At 46.7% G+C, this 17035-nt stretch overlaps 2 protein-coding genes across 2 annotated transcripts; both read left to right on the forward strand.

Annotated features, from left to right (window-relative positions):
• Nucleotides 1-1224: 1224 nt before the first annotated feature.
• LOC136454034 (AT-hook motif nuclear-localized protein 27-like) lies at nt 1225-2306 on the forward strand. Its single transcript, XM_066454584.1, has one exon. The coding sequence runs from the start codon at nt 1308-1310 to the stop codon at nt 2100-2102; it is 795 nt and encodes a 264-aa protein (XP_066310681.1). The 5' UTR covers nt 1225-1307; the 3' UTR covers nt 2103-2306.
• A 9305-nt stretch (nt 2307-11611) lies between these two features.
• On the forward strand, nt 11612-13390 carry LOC136455576 (probable NADPH:quinone oxidoreductase 2). Its single transcript, XM_066455542.1, has 4 exons — nt 11612-11853; nt 12315-12511; nt 12634-12828; nt 12924-13390. The coding sequence occupies exons 1-4, from the start codon at nt 11612-11614 to the stop codon at nt 13247-13249; spliced, it is 960 nt and encodes a 319-aa protein (XP_066311639.1). The 3' UTR covers nt 13250-13390.
• The last annotated feature ends 3645 nt before the right edge of the window (nt 13391-17035 follow it).

Genomic DNA, 17035 nt, shown 5'->3' on the forward strand with positions numbered 1-17035 from the left:
ATATGATTCGTACCGGACATGGACATGTGAGCAGGGATAAAATTTGATATCACCAGGTAGATGATAAATTTAGAGTCTTTTTAGGTGCAGAAGAGAAGTAAAATAGGAGAAACTAACTTTCCGGTTTCTAGCATTCTAGTTTATTTTCTGATAATTATTACTTCACGAAAATAACATAGAATTATTTATCTATAAAATGCAGCTACAACTCCTCTAGATCCAAACAGCGTGTGGTGCCCTTGAGTGGTCGAGTTATGAACAGATGCTCTGGTGGAGTGGTCGTACAGGCTTCGCTGCTTCAGTGCCTCTGCGGCCTCTGCGGCGACGGAGCACGCGCGACAGTAGAGACGACGGAGAAAACTGCAGGCCACGAGGAAGACTACGGCCTCAGCCTTTCCAGGTCTGCCCGTCTCTACGGGCTGCTCAACGTTTCCAGCCTTTTGACCCTGCAATTTTTGCCACCAACGGGTGGCGAGACACGAGAGGCGGCTGCTGCGCCGCGCCGTACCCCGTACTGCGCGTCGAGGCGAAGTGGACTGTGCGCGGCCGGCCGGCAGCAGGAGCAGGAGCAGGAGCACCCAGAGAGAGCATCCGGCGCGGAGCAGGCACCGCCTTCTGCCTCATCCCAAGTTCCCATCAACCATCATGCATCATCTATTCATCATTACAGAATTTCCCTGTAATTAGGGTGCGTGATCAAAATATTCGGGAACACTATTTAAAAACTAATGTTCAAGTTCAGAGAAATGCAGCTGCAGGCTGCTGCTGCAGTAGCTGGGTAAAAAGGCAACCCATTTTCGGCGAGAAACTGCAGCAACGCGCGAGGGTCGAAGCCATGTGATTAAACGCAGCAGCGACCGTTTCGATCTTGCCGCGGTAAGATCAACGTTTGCCGAAATCAGGAGCAACGTTTGCCGAAGCAGCATGCTGACGCTGCACCTCTCAAACCTGAATCTGATTTGACGCGAGCGAGAGCCGAGACCCATGGCGAAAAGCGGCAGAGCAGCGGGGGCAAGTGGGCAACTGCCCGAGGACGCGTCGGATTGGACGTCGTCTCAGCAGACAGCACCCCTCGAGAGTCGTGAGCACGGGCAAAATCAACGGTGGAGATCATGCAGTGCAGCTGCGCGTCCCCTCGACCCCTCGTCTTCTCTCCCTCTCCTTGTACAAATAAAACTCACCTTGAGCTCACTTGCTCCTGGTAGAGCTGACCTTGCTATTTCACTGTTGCCACCGTGCCAGCAGCCACCGCCACTGTACGAGTGTGTTTCGTACAGCAGGAAAGCAGCCCCGGCGATCGGTCCGACATGGCCGGCGAGGCGGCGTCCGGCAGCGCCGGGCTGATGGAGCCGGAGCCAGCGCCGGCGCCGGCGCTGGCGTTGGTACCCGTGACGGCGCGGAAGCCGCGCGGGCGCCCGCTGGGGTCGAAGAACAAGCCGAAGCCGCCGGTGGTGGTGACGCGCGAGAGCGAGGCGGCGATGCGGCCTGTGGTGCTGGAGCTGGCGGCGGGCTGCGACGTGGTGTCCGCGGTGGCGGCGTTCGCGCGCCGCCGCCGCGTGGGCGTGTCCGTGCTCTGCGGCCGCGGTGCGGTCGCCGCCGTCACGCTGCGCCTGGCGGCGGGCACCGCGGCCGCGTCGGCCTCCGCGGTGACGCTGCACGGGCGGTTCGAGGTGCTGGCGCTGTCCGGGACCGTGCTGCCGTCGTGGTGCGACCCCGGGGCCGGCCACGGCCCCGCGCCGGCGTTCTCGGTGTCGCTGGCTGGGGTCGGCGGGCAGGTGATCGGCGGGACCCTGGCTGGGGAGATGACCGCGGCGGACGGGGTGGTCGTGGTGGCCGCCGTGTTCAGGACCGCCGAAGTGCACCGGCTGCCCGCTGCTGGCGCGGAGGACGGGGACGGGGACGGCGGCGGTGGAAGGGAGGAGTGGAGGCATCCGCATTCGCAGCAGCAGCTGCAGGTGGCGGGCGACGTGGCGGGACTGGGTGGCTACGGCGGCGGCGGCGGCCACGTGGGCCAGCACGCGGAGCAGCTGGCTGAGATAGGTCTGTGGGGCCAGCAGCCGACGCCCAGTCGCGGACCGGTCCACCCTCTACACCGCTTCTAGAGGCAGGCACGCGTGCATGGTGGCATGGCAGCACCGCCACCCGCAGCAGCATGGCGTCGTTGCCTTGGTTGGTCTGTGCTGTGCGTGTTACGTTCTTTTGCCCGGTCACGGTCTCACGGAGACCGGGAGACACCTCCGTTTCTGCTGCCTTGCTGGTGCTGACTGGTGTGTTTGGCGTATCTCGCAAGTGGCTGTGATGCGTCGTCAGGTAGTAATATAATGTAATTCCTCCGTTCCAAAAATTAGACGTTTTGATTTTTTTAGATTTATTGCTTTCACATATAAGTTATGTCTAATACATAATTAAAGCTATGGCCTTGTTTAGACTGAGGGTTAGAAATCATTATTTGGCACTGTAGCACTTTCGTTTGTATTTGATAATTATTGTCCAATTATGGTCTAACTAAGCTCAAAAGATTCGTCTCGTAATTTATAATCAAACTGTATAATTAGTTATTTTTTTTATCTATATTTAATACTCCATGCATGTGTTCAAAGATTTTAATGTGATGGAGAGAGAGTGAAAAAACTTGCAATCTAAATAATAAAAAAGGCCTGTGTATCTATAAATGTCAAAAACGTCTTATAATTTATAACGGAGGAAGTAGTATGGCATGCTGGTGGGTGAAATTGAAAAGCTCGGTAATGGGTGTAGGTTTGCTTGGTTGCTCATATATTCTTTCCAATTCATATGTGTTGAAGTGATTTGGTGTTTGATGTGAAATTGAGTTTATTTTCACACCAAACCATTCTAACATATGGTCTTGTTTGGATGCTGTCGAATTTATCTTAATCCACTTGTGTTGTATCGATTGAGGTGAAATTTGAACTAAATTCCACTCCAACACATGCAGATGGATGCGAATTCGACTACATCCAAACAAGGTTATATATATATATATATATATATATATATATATATATATATATATATATATATATATAGATTGAGATGGATATTGTTTTGAAACATATTGTACATGCGCAAATGATAGTAGCATGTTGTATTGTAGGGGAATATACTAGGACTACGTAAGTTTTCTCTCTAACTCAGGGCCTATTTGGTTATAAATAAGTCATATACTTATAAGTTAAAAAGTGAAATAAGTGACTGATTTTGTCAAATACTATCAACTTATAAGTCACATCTACTTATAAGTTTTAAGCTCTGCTTATAAGTTTTAAATTGGTTCATCTCTACTTAAAACTTATAAGTCACCCTTTTTCTGCGTGAGGCCTACGGCTTATAAGTTATCTATAATTAAACATGCATAATTTATAAGTCATTAATTTTTAATCATCTAAGGTATGAAAACCAAACAGGCCCTCATTGATATAGCGATCCATGGACGCTTATCGTTATCAATCTCCATTCTACGTTGCCGATTGGCGCAGTTGATGTTGGTTCGCACTGCGAAAACCAGCGTCGTGTTCGGCTGGGGCGGGCGGGCGGGCTGGCTCGCCAGCCCCTACATGGATACTGTTTTAATGAATCAGTTACAGTATTTCTATGAAACGATACAAACCAATTAACCGAACAGCGTGCAGAATTGCAATACAACATGTACTCGTGATGGAAATATGGAATCTCGGTCGGGTCCAGCTCTGGACAGGCGCAGGTAGGCGAGTAGTAGTACAGTAGCTGCGTGCGATGCGAAGCTCGACGATCCTGGATGTGTGTGCGGTGCCGCTGTATTTTTCTCGGGAAGACGCGAGTTTGTGCTGTTTCCGATGCATAAATCCCACCACGCAAGACGTAAAGCTGCTTGCTCTCAGGCTTGTTTAGGTCCTCTCCAAAAATTTATCAACGCGTTCGACTGGTATACTTCGATTTGTTTCAGCTTATTTGAGCTTATTCTCTCTCACATAACAGTATTAAATTATTCAGAACCATTCAAAATCTACTATTTAATGCACCCACCGAACGCCCTATATATCTCATAACGTTTGAAAACATGCACTTATTATTAAATATATATTTAAAAATAACTAACTATAAAGATTATAACTATTTTATGAGACGAACCTTTTAAACATAATTAGTCCATAATTTGATAATAAAGAGGCACGGTCTCAGACGCTTCTGCACCTAGTCAGGCGTGACACTCAGGGTGGCGTTAGGTCGATGATGACCGGACGCCACTCTGAGTCTGGTCCTCTCTGGACAACACCGCGCTACATCAGCGTACGTCACGCCTGATCGGTCATCTCCAGGCACCAGCGTCCAGTCGTTTGACCGGGACTACGCCTCTTCTGCTTACCAGACGCGCCCGGTCCTGCCGAGGCTAGCGTCCGGTCACATCCAGTGACTTCTTTTCATCTTCTTTTCTTTACCGAGTTGATCTAAATCAACTTTAATTTTTTCTCCTTTACAAATATGTTAACATCACCAAGTGTACAACAACTTGTGTATGTGTGTTACCTTTTCACAAATATTTTTTAAATGATTAGTCACTCAATTCACCATGCCTCTCGATCATAGCAACGATGCAAAGTTAGATCACTCGAGTGCCACTAGATTATCGATATACAGACAAGTTTGCTCCTCTTGATAGTACAACCATCTATACTAAATTCGAAATCAACTTCTCTACATGCCTATGACCGATGAAATAAAATGCCCTAGATTATACCTTTACCTTGTGCATTCCATTCCATCTCCTCTATCATTGATGCAACACATGCACCAACCAATCACCAAATGATATGTTACACTTCATATCATCACGTGACCGTATTGGTTCATCGATCTTGACTTCACTTGCTCTTCATCGCTGTCTCGGTCCATCGGTGCCAAGTAGTCACTCAACTTGCCCTTCACACTTGCAACCGGTCCGTCGAGTCAAGTCTTGCCTTGATCTTTTCCACTATGATCACATGACTCCATGTCATATCTCATATGCAATGAGCTTATTCATCACATGTGTGAGCTTTGCAATATCTCCAAGCCATTTCACCTCTATGGCAAAGGTTGCTCATACATGACGTACCTCTGGACTAATCACCTGTGTATCTCACTCAAATATATATTAGTCCACCTAAGGTTGTCACTCAATTATCAAAACCAAATAAAGACCTTTCAAGCTCCCCGTTTGCTTGAAGTACTAGTTGTATATGTTTATGTGACCTTCCAAGGTAGAATTGTTAGGTGAGTGAAAGGATTAAGATGTCCAAGAGGGGGGGGTGAATTGGGCTAATTCTAAAATTATTTGCAATAATTAAATCCTACGGTTAGCCCATTTCACCCCTTGTGCCTAGAAAGTGTTTCTATAGTTTTACCGTATAAAAGTTTAGCAACCCATGTTCCAATCCTACTCTAGCATGGCAATTCTATGAATGTAAAGACAAGAATTGAATTGCTCAAAGTAAATGCTTAAAGTAAATAGAGAAGGAGGAACGCAACGATGTTTTACCGAGGTATCGGAGAGTCGTCACTCTCCACTAGTCCTCGTTGGAGCACCCACGCAAGGGTGTAGCTCCCCCTTGATCCGCGCAAGGATCAAGTGCTTTCTACGGGTTGATTCTTTGACATTTCATCGCGGTGAATCACCCACAACCGCTCACAACTTGAGTTGGGACATCCACAATCTCCGCCGAATGATCACCAAGCTCCCAATCACCACTAAGCCATCTAGGTGAAGGCGATTGCCAAGAGTAACAAGCACGAACTCTCACTTGACCACGACATGCCTAATGAGAAGGGTGGATGCACACTTTGCTACTCTTGCTTTCACTACTGAGGGCTCTATTTTGGATTCTCAAATCTCAATCACCTTACTAGAACATTGATCTTCTTGGCACTTTCAAGGGTGTTTCTTAGCTGTTGGAATGAGCAAAAATGATCCCTTGAGTGAATAAAGGAAGTATTTATAACCCCTCATTCAAAACGAACCGTTATGTGCCACTACGGGGTGACCTGTCGCTCCGATCAAGGTGACCGGACGCTCCAGTTAGTTCCCGCCACCGAGTGTTTAAGTTGGTGCTGACCGGTGTGTTTGGCGTATCTCGTAACTGGCTGTGATGCGTCGTCAGGTAGTAATATAATGTAATCCCTCCGTTCCAAATATTAGACGTTTTGATTTTTCTAGATTTATAGCTTTCACGTATAAGTTATGTCTAATACATAATTAAAGCTATGCATCTATAAATGCCAAAAGCGTCTTATAATTTATAATGGAGAAAGTAGTATGGTATGCTGGTGGGTGAAATTGAAAAGCTCTAGGTAATGGGTATAGGTTTGCTTGGATGCTCATATATGTGTGTTGAAGTGATTTGGTGTTTCATGTGAAATTGAGTTTATTTTCACAGCACACCATTCCAACGTATGGTCTTGTTTAGATGTTGTCGAATTCACCTCAATCAACATGTGTTGGTATCGATTGAGGTGAAATTTGAATTAAATTCTACCCAACATATGTAGATAGATGCGAATTCGACTATGAGGTTATATATATATATATATGGGTCGAGGTTATATGGATTGAGGTGGATATTGTTTTGAAACGTATTGTACATGCGCAAATGACAGTAGCATGTTGTATTGTAGGGGAATATACTAGGACTACGTAAGTTTTCTTTCTAACTCAGTGATATAGCGATCCATCGACGCTTACCGTTATCAATCTCCATTCTACGTTGCCGATTGGCGCAGTTGATGTTGTTGGTTCGCACTGCAAAAACCAGAATTGCGATACAACATGTACTCCATCTTTTGTAGGGGTAGTACTACTCGTGATGGAATCTCGGTCGGGTCCAGCTCTGGACAGGCGCAGGTAGGAATAGGAGAGTAGTAGCTGTATTTTTCTCGGGAAGACGCGAGTTTGTGCTGTTTCCGATGCATAAATCCCATGCAAGACGTAAAGCTGCTTGCTCTCGGCCGTTTAGTTCCTCTCCAAAAATTTATATCATGTTCACATACACGTTATATTAAATATAGATTAAAAAATAACTAATTATACAAATTACGACTATTTTATGAAACGAATTCTTTAAGCCTAATTAGTCCATGATTTGACAATAAAGTTCTATAGTAACACATGTGCTAACGACTGATTGAGTGACTAATCCTTTAAAAAATGTTTGTGAAAATACCAACACACGTGCATAAGTTTTTGTACACTTGGTGATGTTAGCACATTTACAAAGGAGAATAAGTTAAAGTTGATTTAGATCAACTCGGTGAAGAAAAGAAGACGAAAAGAGATCACTAGATGTGACCGGACGCTGGCCTCGGCAGGATCGGACTCTGTCGGGCGCGTCCGATCAGTGTAAGCTGAAGAGGCACGGTCCCGGTCAAACGACCGGACGCGACGCTTCCGCGTTCGGTCAGGCGTGACGTGTGCTGACGTAGCGCGGTGGTGTTATCTAGAGAGGACCGGACTCAGGGTAGCGTCAGGTCGATGATGACCGGACACCACCCTAAGTCAAGTCCTCTCTGGACAACACCACCGCGCTACATCAGCGTACGTCACGCCTGACCGGTCACCTCTAGGCACCAGCATCCAGTCATTTGACCGAGACTACGCCTCTTCTGCTTACACTGACCGGACGCGTCCGGCAGAGTCCGGTCCTATCGAGACCAGCGTCCGGTCACCTCCAGTGACCTCTTTTCGCCTTCTTTTCTTTACCGAGTTGATCTAAATTAACTTCAACTTCTTCTCCTTTGCAAATGTGCTAACACCACTAAGTGTACAACAACTTGTGCACGTGTGTTAACTTTTCACAAATATTTTTCAAAGAATTAGTCACTCAATTCACCACGCCACTTGATCTTAGCAACGATGCAAAGTTAGGTCACTCGAGTGCCACCAGATGATCGATATGCAGATAAGTTTGCTCCTCTTGATAGTACGACCACCTATCCTAAACCGGTCATCAACTTCTCTACACGCCTATGACCGATGAAATAAAATACCCTAGATTATACCTTTGCCTTATGCATTTCATTCCATCTCCTCCATCATTGATGCAACACATGCACCAACCAATCAACAAATGATATGTTTCACTTCATATCATCACGTGACCGTATTGGCTCATCGATATTGACTTCACTTGTTCTTCATCGTTTCCTCGGTCCATCGGCGCCAAGTAGTCACTCAACTTACCCTTCACACTTACTACTGGTCCGTCGAGCCAAGTCTAGCCTTGATCTTCTACACCTTGATCACATGACTCCATGTCATATCTCATATGCAATGAGCTCATTCATCACATGTGTGGGCTTTGCAACATCTCCAAGCCATTTCACCTCCATGGAAAAGGTTGCTTATACATGATGTATCTCTAGACTAATCACCTGTGTATCTCACTTAAATACGTATTAGTCCATCTAAGGTTGTCACTCAATTATCAAAACCAAACAATGACCTTTCAAGCTCTCCAGTTGCTTAAAGTACTAGTTGCATATGTTTATGTTACCTTGCAAGCTAGAATTGTTAGGTGAGCCCTAGCTAGCCCAGCACCTTTGTTGCCTATTTAGGATGGTGCTTGGCTAGAGGAACCTAAGCCTCCTCTGCCTGCGGAAGGAACATACACGTCTTGCGTCGTGGGTGTCCTGCAACCACAACGAGCAGCCGCACGGCGTAGCCGATGTGACAGCCTCTATTGTACAAAATTATATTAACTGAAAGAATCTAACGTATTAATAATATGTTTGAAAGAATATTTTAAATCTTACGTCTAGGAAGCTACGCGTGTCGTCGTCCCTGACTCTCGGACGAAAGCGCTCAATGTCTTCAACGGAGCATTTGAGGGTATTGTCCTGCAACACAGTTCTCAATAATAATACTTCTCAACAGATAGCAATATGTTTTGTTTTCTTTTGTACAAGAATCTAACGTATTATAAGGATGCTATGGCTCGAAGGTGGCACTAACTAAAATAGATACCTCTAACGCATAATGTATTGGTATACAACTTAACGTAGAAAAATAAAGCAATTGACTTAACACAATGTCCAAGATTGGTCCTGCCTCCACCTGCCTTTCTGCACGAGTAGATTGGTCGCACGCCGTGTCTTCATCGTCGAAGGACTCAATGTCAGCGTAGTCATCTTCTGTCCATTGTAGCCTCAACCTGCAACGTGTCGCACGTTGGTACAAAGCTTGGTAGCGCCTGAACTCACGGTTCGTGTGCGGCTCGTTGTTCTCGTCCACGTTATCGTACAATAGCTCCCATTGCCCAATGTAGTACTGGTGGTGCTTCTCCCAATAAAAAATCTTTCTATTCTTTTGACGATCCAACCTGCATGTATGTCATCATTACTTGAATCCATGTACATGTCACCATATTAATAGAAATAGACCATCACGAGACAATTGAAATAGCAAAACACTTACTTGTGTAAGTCAACGTCAGTCAAGAACGGAGCCATTGGCCAAAACTGTCTCACTCTAAATTGGCATGCAACACTATCTGGTAGGTGGAACTCGATAGTATAAAAACAGATTAGAGGGCACCTCACCCTATAGAAGTCGTCGTCGCACCTACACATGTTGCTCAACTGAAAAGGAAGTGCCCCCTCTCCATCGTATGGCTCCCACGACACCTGCAACATGTCCAAACAAGCTGTTAGATGCTATACTAAACCATTTCAAACCAGCATGTGAAATAAAATTTACTTACACTAGACGTCGTGAGTGTGTCTAGCTCGTTCGTGAACTCAATGTACGCCCATTATAACCTCGCGTGCAAAACCCTAACCTAGTCCCAAAGATACGTCCATGTCAGCTACCGACGTGGAGACTGACCTAGGAACCACTCACGCTGAGCCAGAACTTTGGGACGACCACCTGGTAGATGAGCCCACATCCACAACTAGAGCAGATACACGCATCCACCAAGTGACGATGTGGGCGAAGTCCGATGACACGCCTCGCAAAGCTGTCGGTAAAGAAAACCCAAGACTGCAGAGCCCCAGCTGTACTGACACGCTTGGTCCCAGTCACTGAGGCAGTGGACCCACATCCATAACGCAGTGTCACCCATGGCATCGGGGAAGAGAACGCAGACAAACAGGCGCTGGATCCACGCCCTACAGTAGTACCCAACTGTCTTCTCATCTGCCTCCTTGGGGCACTGTGCGAACTCTTGCCGGAGCCGGGAGATTAGAACTTCAGAAGTGCGAGCGCCTTGCTCGCCAACCTCACACCCAAGGAAGGCCTCTACTCGTGCTCTTCAACCTTCTGACCTGCACCGCCCAGTCACTGCGTTGCCGTGAATCCTCAGGCCTAGCATTTTCTGACAGTCCTCCATGAATATGGTCACTAGGTTGTCCATCTAGTTTAAACACATAACGAAACACATGTCCTTTAGTCCAAATTAGATGATAGATAGTACATAACAAGTACTTTCTAACTACAAACTAAGTAAATAAGATAATAACTATGTATATATAAACAATGTACTAAAAAATAGCTATGTCTATATACCTATGTATCTATATTTCTATCTATCTATATATCAATCTCACTATATCACTAACTAAATCAACTACATGAGTCATTACATTGACTAGTAAATAATAAATAATCGAACTACTATATTACAATCAAAGCTAACTAACTATCTATATTGCATATTCACAATTTTTACTTGGCGCTGCAGAGCCCGGGGGCGGTGCGGCCGCGGCCGCAGGCGGGGACGGCCGCCGCCGGTGTGGGCGCGGACGGCCGGCGCGGGCGCTGGCGCGTAGTGGCCGGCGTGGGCGGGGACGTCCGGGGGAACGTGCGGCGGCGGCGGGCGTGGCGGTAAGGCAGCGGTGACGGCGGCTCAGTAGAGAGAAAGAGAGAGGAAAAGAGAAAGGAAGGGAGGGCCCATACGTAAGAGAGGGCTTGGCGTCGACACCAAGCTTGGCGCCAAGATCCATGACGCCGAGCTGGCTGCCATGTCAGCGTCCACGCCGTCAACGTGGCCCCGACCTCGGCGCCAGCAACGATGGCACCGAGAAGTGTAAGCTCGACGCCAGCAACGATGACGGCAAGCTAAGGGTCCAGATTTTGAAATCATACATCCAGGGACATATTTGTGAAAATTTTTCAAAAAAATGACTAAAAATAAAAAAATAGGCATCTCGTCATAGTCAAAGACGGTCAATCGACGCCGTCAAATTCCACATAGGGCCCGTTCGCTTGAAGGAATCTGAAGGAATTTGTGAGGGAAAAACATTGTTCTAGATGAAAAAAAGAAGCGGATCAAGACGGGTTTAAGGGCACGCGAACGGTGCCATAGCTTCATTTGATCACCATCTGCCATGTTCGCTTGGCTGATAAACCATGACTGAAAGTACCGTTGGCTGATTTATTGTGAGAGAAAAAAACTGTTCATTAACTAAATACTATTTGTTGACTTAAAAAAAAAGTACGGCCAAATGAATCGTTCATTCATATATAACGCTCGCACGGCCTTTAGACTCTGCAACCGCATCATCATCAATTCACCATCATCAATCAAAAAAAATGAAGCGGGCACGAGGAGGTCACCCAATCAGACTCCGACTCCGATACGTCATGTCGCTCATGGAGGAAGCCTCGACGGCACACGCGCCGGCGAAGACCGTCCTGAGAGTGGCGGCAATCTCCGGCTCGCTGCGCAGGGCGTCAGCCAACACCGGCCTCATCCGTGCTGGTAAGACAGCCCTCGGCGTCAATAACCATGGCACAAAGCTCGGCGCCAAGATCCATGGCGCCGAGTTTGGCGTCAAGATCCACGGCGCCGAGCTGGCAGCCATGTCAGCGTCCTCGTCGTCAACGTGGTCCCGTCCTAGACGCCAGAATCTATGGCGCTGAGACGTGTAAGCTCGGTGCCACCAACAATGACGCCAAGCTAGGGGCGTCTCGATGCCATCAACGATAGCGCCGAGCTGAGAATGTAGATTTTTAAAAACATACCTCCATAAATATAATTGTGAAAAATTTTAAAAAAAAGGCTAAAAAATAAAAAATTCGGTTCCACTTATGGGGCACGGCGCCCGCACCACAAACCAACAAATGGACGGAAGCTTCGTTCTAGTGCTAACAGCTAGCAACCTCCAGGAAGAGGGGAAACGGCCACGGCATTGCTGCCGTAAGCAAAAGGTTGACAGGAAGTCTTCATATAGACACATGCATCTCGTCATAGTCAAAGACGGTCAATCGACGACGTCAAATTCCATATAGTTTCGTTCGATCACCATCATCGTTCATTCATATATAACGCGCGCACGGCCTTTAGACTCTGCAACCCCATCATCATCAATTCATCATCATCAATCAAAAAAAAAAAAGAAGCGGGCACGAGGAGGTCACCCAATCAGACTCCAACTCCGATACGTCATGTCGCTCATGGAGGAAGCCTCGACGGCACACGCGTCGGCGAAGACCGTCCTGAGAGTGGCGGCAATCTCCGGAACACCGGCCTCATCCGTGCTGGTAAGTTCATTTCCACTCGGCCACCCATGGCTAGCTAACTCTGTTCTTAATTCTGAACGGGTGCGTTGCGTGGCCGCTGACCTACTGAAATTCCGCGAACCGTCGTGTCCGTGTGTGTGCAGCCGCAGAGATTTGCAGGGAGTCCATCCCAGGCCTGCAGATCGACCACGTCGACATCTCCGACCTGCCACTCCTCAACACCGACCTGGAGGCGGCCGACGGCGCGTTCCCGCCGGCAGTCGAGGAGTTCCGCGACAGGGTCCGCGGCGCCGACTGCTTCCTCTTCGCGTCGCCCGAGTACAACTACTCCATTTCAGGTACGTACGTACCGGCCGCTTCTCCTATTCACCAGAGTTTCCATGCATTTCGCATGTCTGATTGCGTGCTGTCCACGGTCCTCCCTCCCCTGCAGGCCCGCTGAAGAACGCGCTGGACTGGGCGTCGCGGCCACCGAACCGCTGGGGCGACAGAGCTGCCGCGATCCTCAGCGCGTCGGGGGGCTCCGGCGGCAACCGGTCGCAGTACCACATCCGGCAGGTCGGGGTGGCTCTCGGCATCCACTTCGTCATCAAGCCGGAGGTGTTCACCAAGGCTCATCAACTGCCCAGGAAGTTTGACGACGACGGCAACCTGGTCGACCCGGAGACGAAGGAGCAGATCAGGAAGCTGCTCCTGGCGCTGCAAGATCTCGCGCTCAGGCTCCAGGGGAAGCCTGCAAACTCTGAACAGGTCAATTGATTGATGGCTTTTGTTTGCTCGTCGAGGCAGGTTCATTAGCAGAGCATTCGATAAGTTCATTAGTAGACCGAATGCTCGATGATGTCATGAATAATTCTCTGCAACTAAACATTTCGGTGGCGGTAAGCCAGTAGTGCAGAACAAAACTTGTTATGTCGCCCGCTTGTAGTTTTGCTTGCTGAACTTTACCAGCGACTATGTTCGGTATTATACAAAAATAAGAACAACCGGTGTGATCCCAATTGCATGTTAGATTGGGCAGTACAAAAATCATCTCGAGCTACAGTTGTGACATCATTTCTTGACAGCCATAAACTGGGTTTGAGCTGAATGATTGAACTGATGATAAACCATAAACGGCAGTTGAGTCGAGGAAAGAAATGATCACCTCTGGCTAAACTCATGTCTACTGGTGCCTGGCGACGACAAGACAAGCCAGTAAACCACATCCAGAGAACACGCGAGCCTGAACCTGAGGTCTGACTGATTCATTCCGAAACGAACTTACGAACGATCTGCAGGAGAAACAATATGCAGATGGAACGATAACCACAGGATGCAGTATGCTAGTGGTGGTGGCAATGTTTTACTTTTTACATTTACATACAAGGAGTGAAACACGACAGTCTGCAATTCTGCATTCTGTAACATGACAACGGTGCCACAACCTTTCGTGGGCCTTATATATCAATGCGTCAAGTATGTGGGCCAAAATCCCATGGCCCTCCGCCTTGTGGACAGCTTATCCAGTCGGGATAAAAATGTCAGAAGAAAAGATATACAATTCAAAACATAATAATTACCGCAGCAGAGATAACACTGACCATGACTAGTTTCCTTTTTTATCATCACTTCCGTTATTAAACATTTATTTAGGTCAAACTAGCTCCACCTATTGACCCTAAGCGTCATACTCACCCAATCCCATATTCAGCGTGTTTGGGACCGCGGTCATCGACCGTGCAGTGCGGTATGGGCACCGCGAGCTCCGAGTCGCGGTGGCGTAAACGTAAGCACCGCGAGCTGCTAGTTTATTTTCGCGACTCCCGTGCCTAGTGCGGTTGAAAGAATTATCGCGGCCACAGGACGTTTGGAGTGATTGTTCGATTCTTTCCACCGTCATCGCCGAATACGCGGTCCCAAACACGCCGATTATAAGTTATTCTAGCTTTCTTGAAGAGTCAAACAATATACTAAATTTATATAATAAAATAATAAAATTTATGATACTAAATAAATATCATTAGATTCTTCATAAGTTATTTTTTCTATACTATATCTATTTGATGTCATAAATCTTTGTAATTTTTTTTATAATTTTGATCAAACTTGAGATGGTTTAACTCTTAGGGCCCGTTTGGATCCTTAGAATTGAATTCATTCTAATGATTATAATTTAGGTATAGATTAATTAAGCTAATACTGTTGTATATGAAATATATTTGTATATTTATTGTTGGTTATACAATGGACATACTTATATATTGTATTTCTATTGAAGGGAAGTGTGTTAAATAGTGTGCTATAAGTTGAAGAATATAATTATAACATAGTGATCTATATAATCCATTCTCCATCTCCCACCCTATGAATTTGAGATGGACTTATTTGTCAGCTTTAAAATGTTATGGAATGTCAAATTAAGCCAAATAATCTAATTCATTATGTAGATTTTAATTCCTCCAAAATGCAGGGATCCAAACGATCCCTTAAAAAAAGTTGAAATAACTTATAATTTGAAACGGATGGAGTCTCTTTTAGGAACTTAAGGTATAGTATAACATTTTTTTCAGGGACATAAACAAACGTGATGAGGTCGCACGATTCACGCCCTGACCCCGCTCCTCACCGACCACTACACCGTCAGAGGTATATGCAGATGCGATCACTGCACTGCACGAACTGTGAACAGGTCCGATAACAAGCACCATGCTCGTTTGGACTTGTTTTTGTTTATAAGTCGTATTTTTTCAGTTAATGAATAGTATTTTTTTCTCACACCAAATCAATCAACAGTAATTTCAGCTATGACTTATCAGCTAAACAAGCCCAAGCGAACAGGGCGAAGGGTCGCAAAATCTCCTCTTCAATGTCCTACTCAGCATGGTAAGACGACCTGAGCAAAGAAACCAAACAACAACTGAACAACCCCATCGAGATCGAGGGCAAGGGAAGTTTGCTTACATTCAAACAAAACAGCTCATTTTTTTTTATTACCCGAATGAAACCACCGTGATGACACTAATAACATAACTACATAAGCAGCAGATCGATGACGATCGAGCATATCTAATAATACAGTATAAGATTATAAGTTACACAAACCGGATGGAGCTGCTAGGACACACATAGGAACCGAATGGATCAAAATCAAAACATATATAAAGCGCCGTACCCGTGCGTACGTGCAGACGAATGCTAGCCGCCGCCGCATTGGTCTTGGACTCAACGACCACGGGTACCGTCGTCGTGCCGCGGCTTGTTACCGCCGGTCGTCCCATCAGACGGAGTCCGGCTGCCAGTGGCCGGCGGCGGCGGCGGTTTGTTCGTCGTCTGCCCTTCATGCCCTTTCCCTTTGCCTGCCCCGCCGGCATCCCCGCTGCCACCGGCACGGGGGTTCTGCTGGCTCCCGTCGATCGACGTGGCGCCGCCCTTGTCTGCCGCTGGCCCCTCGTCGCCGCCGTCGATGTTGAAATCGAGAGGGAGCGCGCGGGATGGCTGCCGCCGGTGGCGCGACATGGTCGGCCGGCCTAGTAGATTGGTACTGCAAGTAGTTAACAACCAACCTAGACGGTGTGGTACCTGCTGCTGCAACGTGGCAAACGTCGCAAGACGCTGTAGCAATGTAGTAGTACTAGTCGTCCCTCTAGGCTCTAGCTGATCTTTTGCTGGAGGAGGACGACCATGGCGTGCAGTGGTCGTGACTCGTGAGCGACGGGCTTGGCCTCTTTATAGATAGCTAGGCGAAAAAACAAGACAGAGAGGCTTGCAGGCTCATTGGCACTTGCTCCGAAAACAGTTCTGAGTCGAGCCGACTGCTTCTTGTGGCGTCATCTTGCGTGGGGTGTTTGCTTCCCGTCCATGTCACATCAACTACAGTAAACGTGTTTAATACTATTTAGAGTATTAAATATAGACTAATTATAAAACTAATTATACACATCGAGACGAATCTATTAACGCCCCGTTTAGATGCCACCCAAAATCCAAAATTTTTCAAGATTTCCCGTCACATCAAATCTTGCGGCACATGCATGGAGCATTAAATGTAGGTAAAAAGAATAACTAATTGCACAGTTTGCCTGTAATTGGCGAGACGAATCTTTTAAGCCTAAATAGTCCATAATTGAACATTTTTTACCAAATACAAACGAAAGTGCTACAGCAGCCAAAAGCAAAAAAAAAATCGCATCTAAATGGGGCCTAAGCCTAATTAATCCATGATTTGATAATATGATGCTACAGTAACCTGTGCTAATAATGAATTAATTATATTTAATAGATTCGTCTCACACGTTAATCATGGCTTGTATAATTAGTTTTACTTTTAATACCCGAACACCGGACCATAATAATAGATAAGATATTCGATGTGACACCTCCTTGTCCTTCGTGCAAACACCCCGTTAGTCTAGGATCGACATTTGTGCGTGTCCGATTGTCGTGGGGGACCGTCTTGCATGCATGCTCGGACAAACACAACAGTACGTCGAATTATATGGTGAACACCGGACAGCATATGCACAGCAGTAGATCTCAGACTCTCTAATCTTTGCGTTACTGGCC

Source organism: Miscanthus floridulus, chromosome 5 (assembly GCF_019320115.1).
Source record: "Miscanthus floridulus cultivar M001 chromosome 5, ASM1932011v1, whole genome shotgun sequence".
Taxonomy (NCBI): Eukaryota; Viridiplantae; Streptophyta; class Magnoliopsida; order Poales; family Poaceae; genus Miscanthus; species Miscanthus floridulus.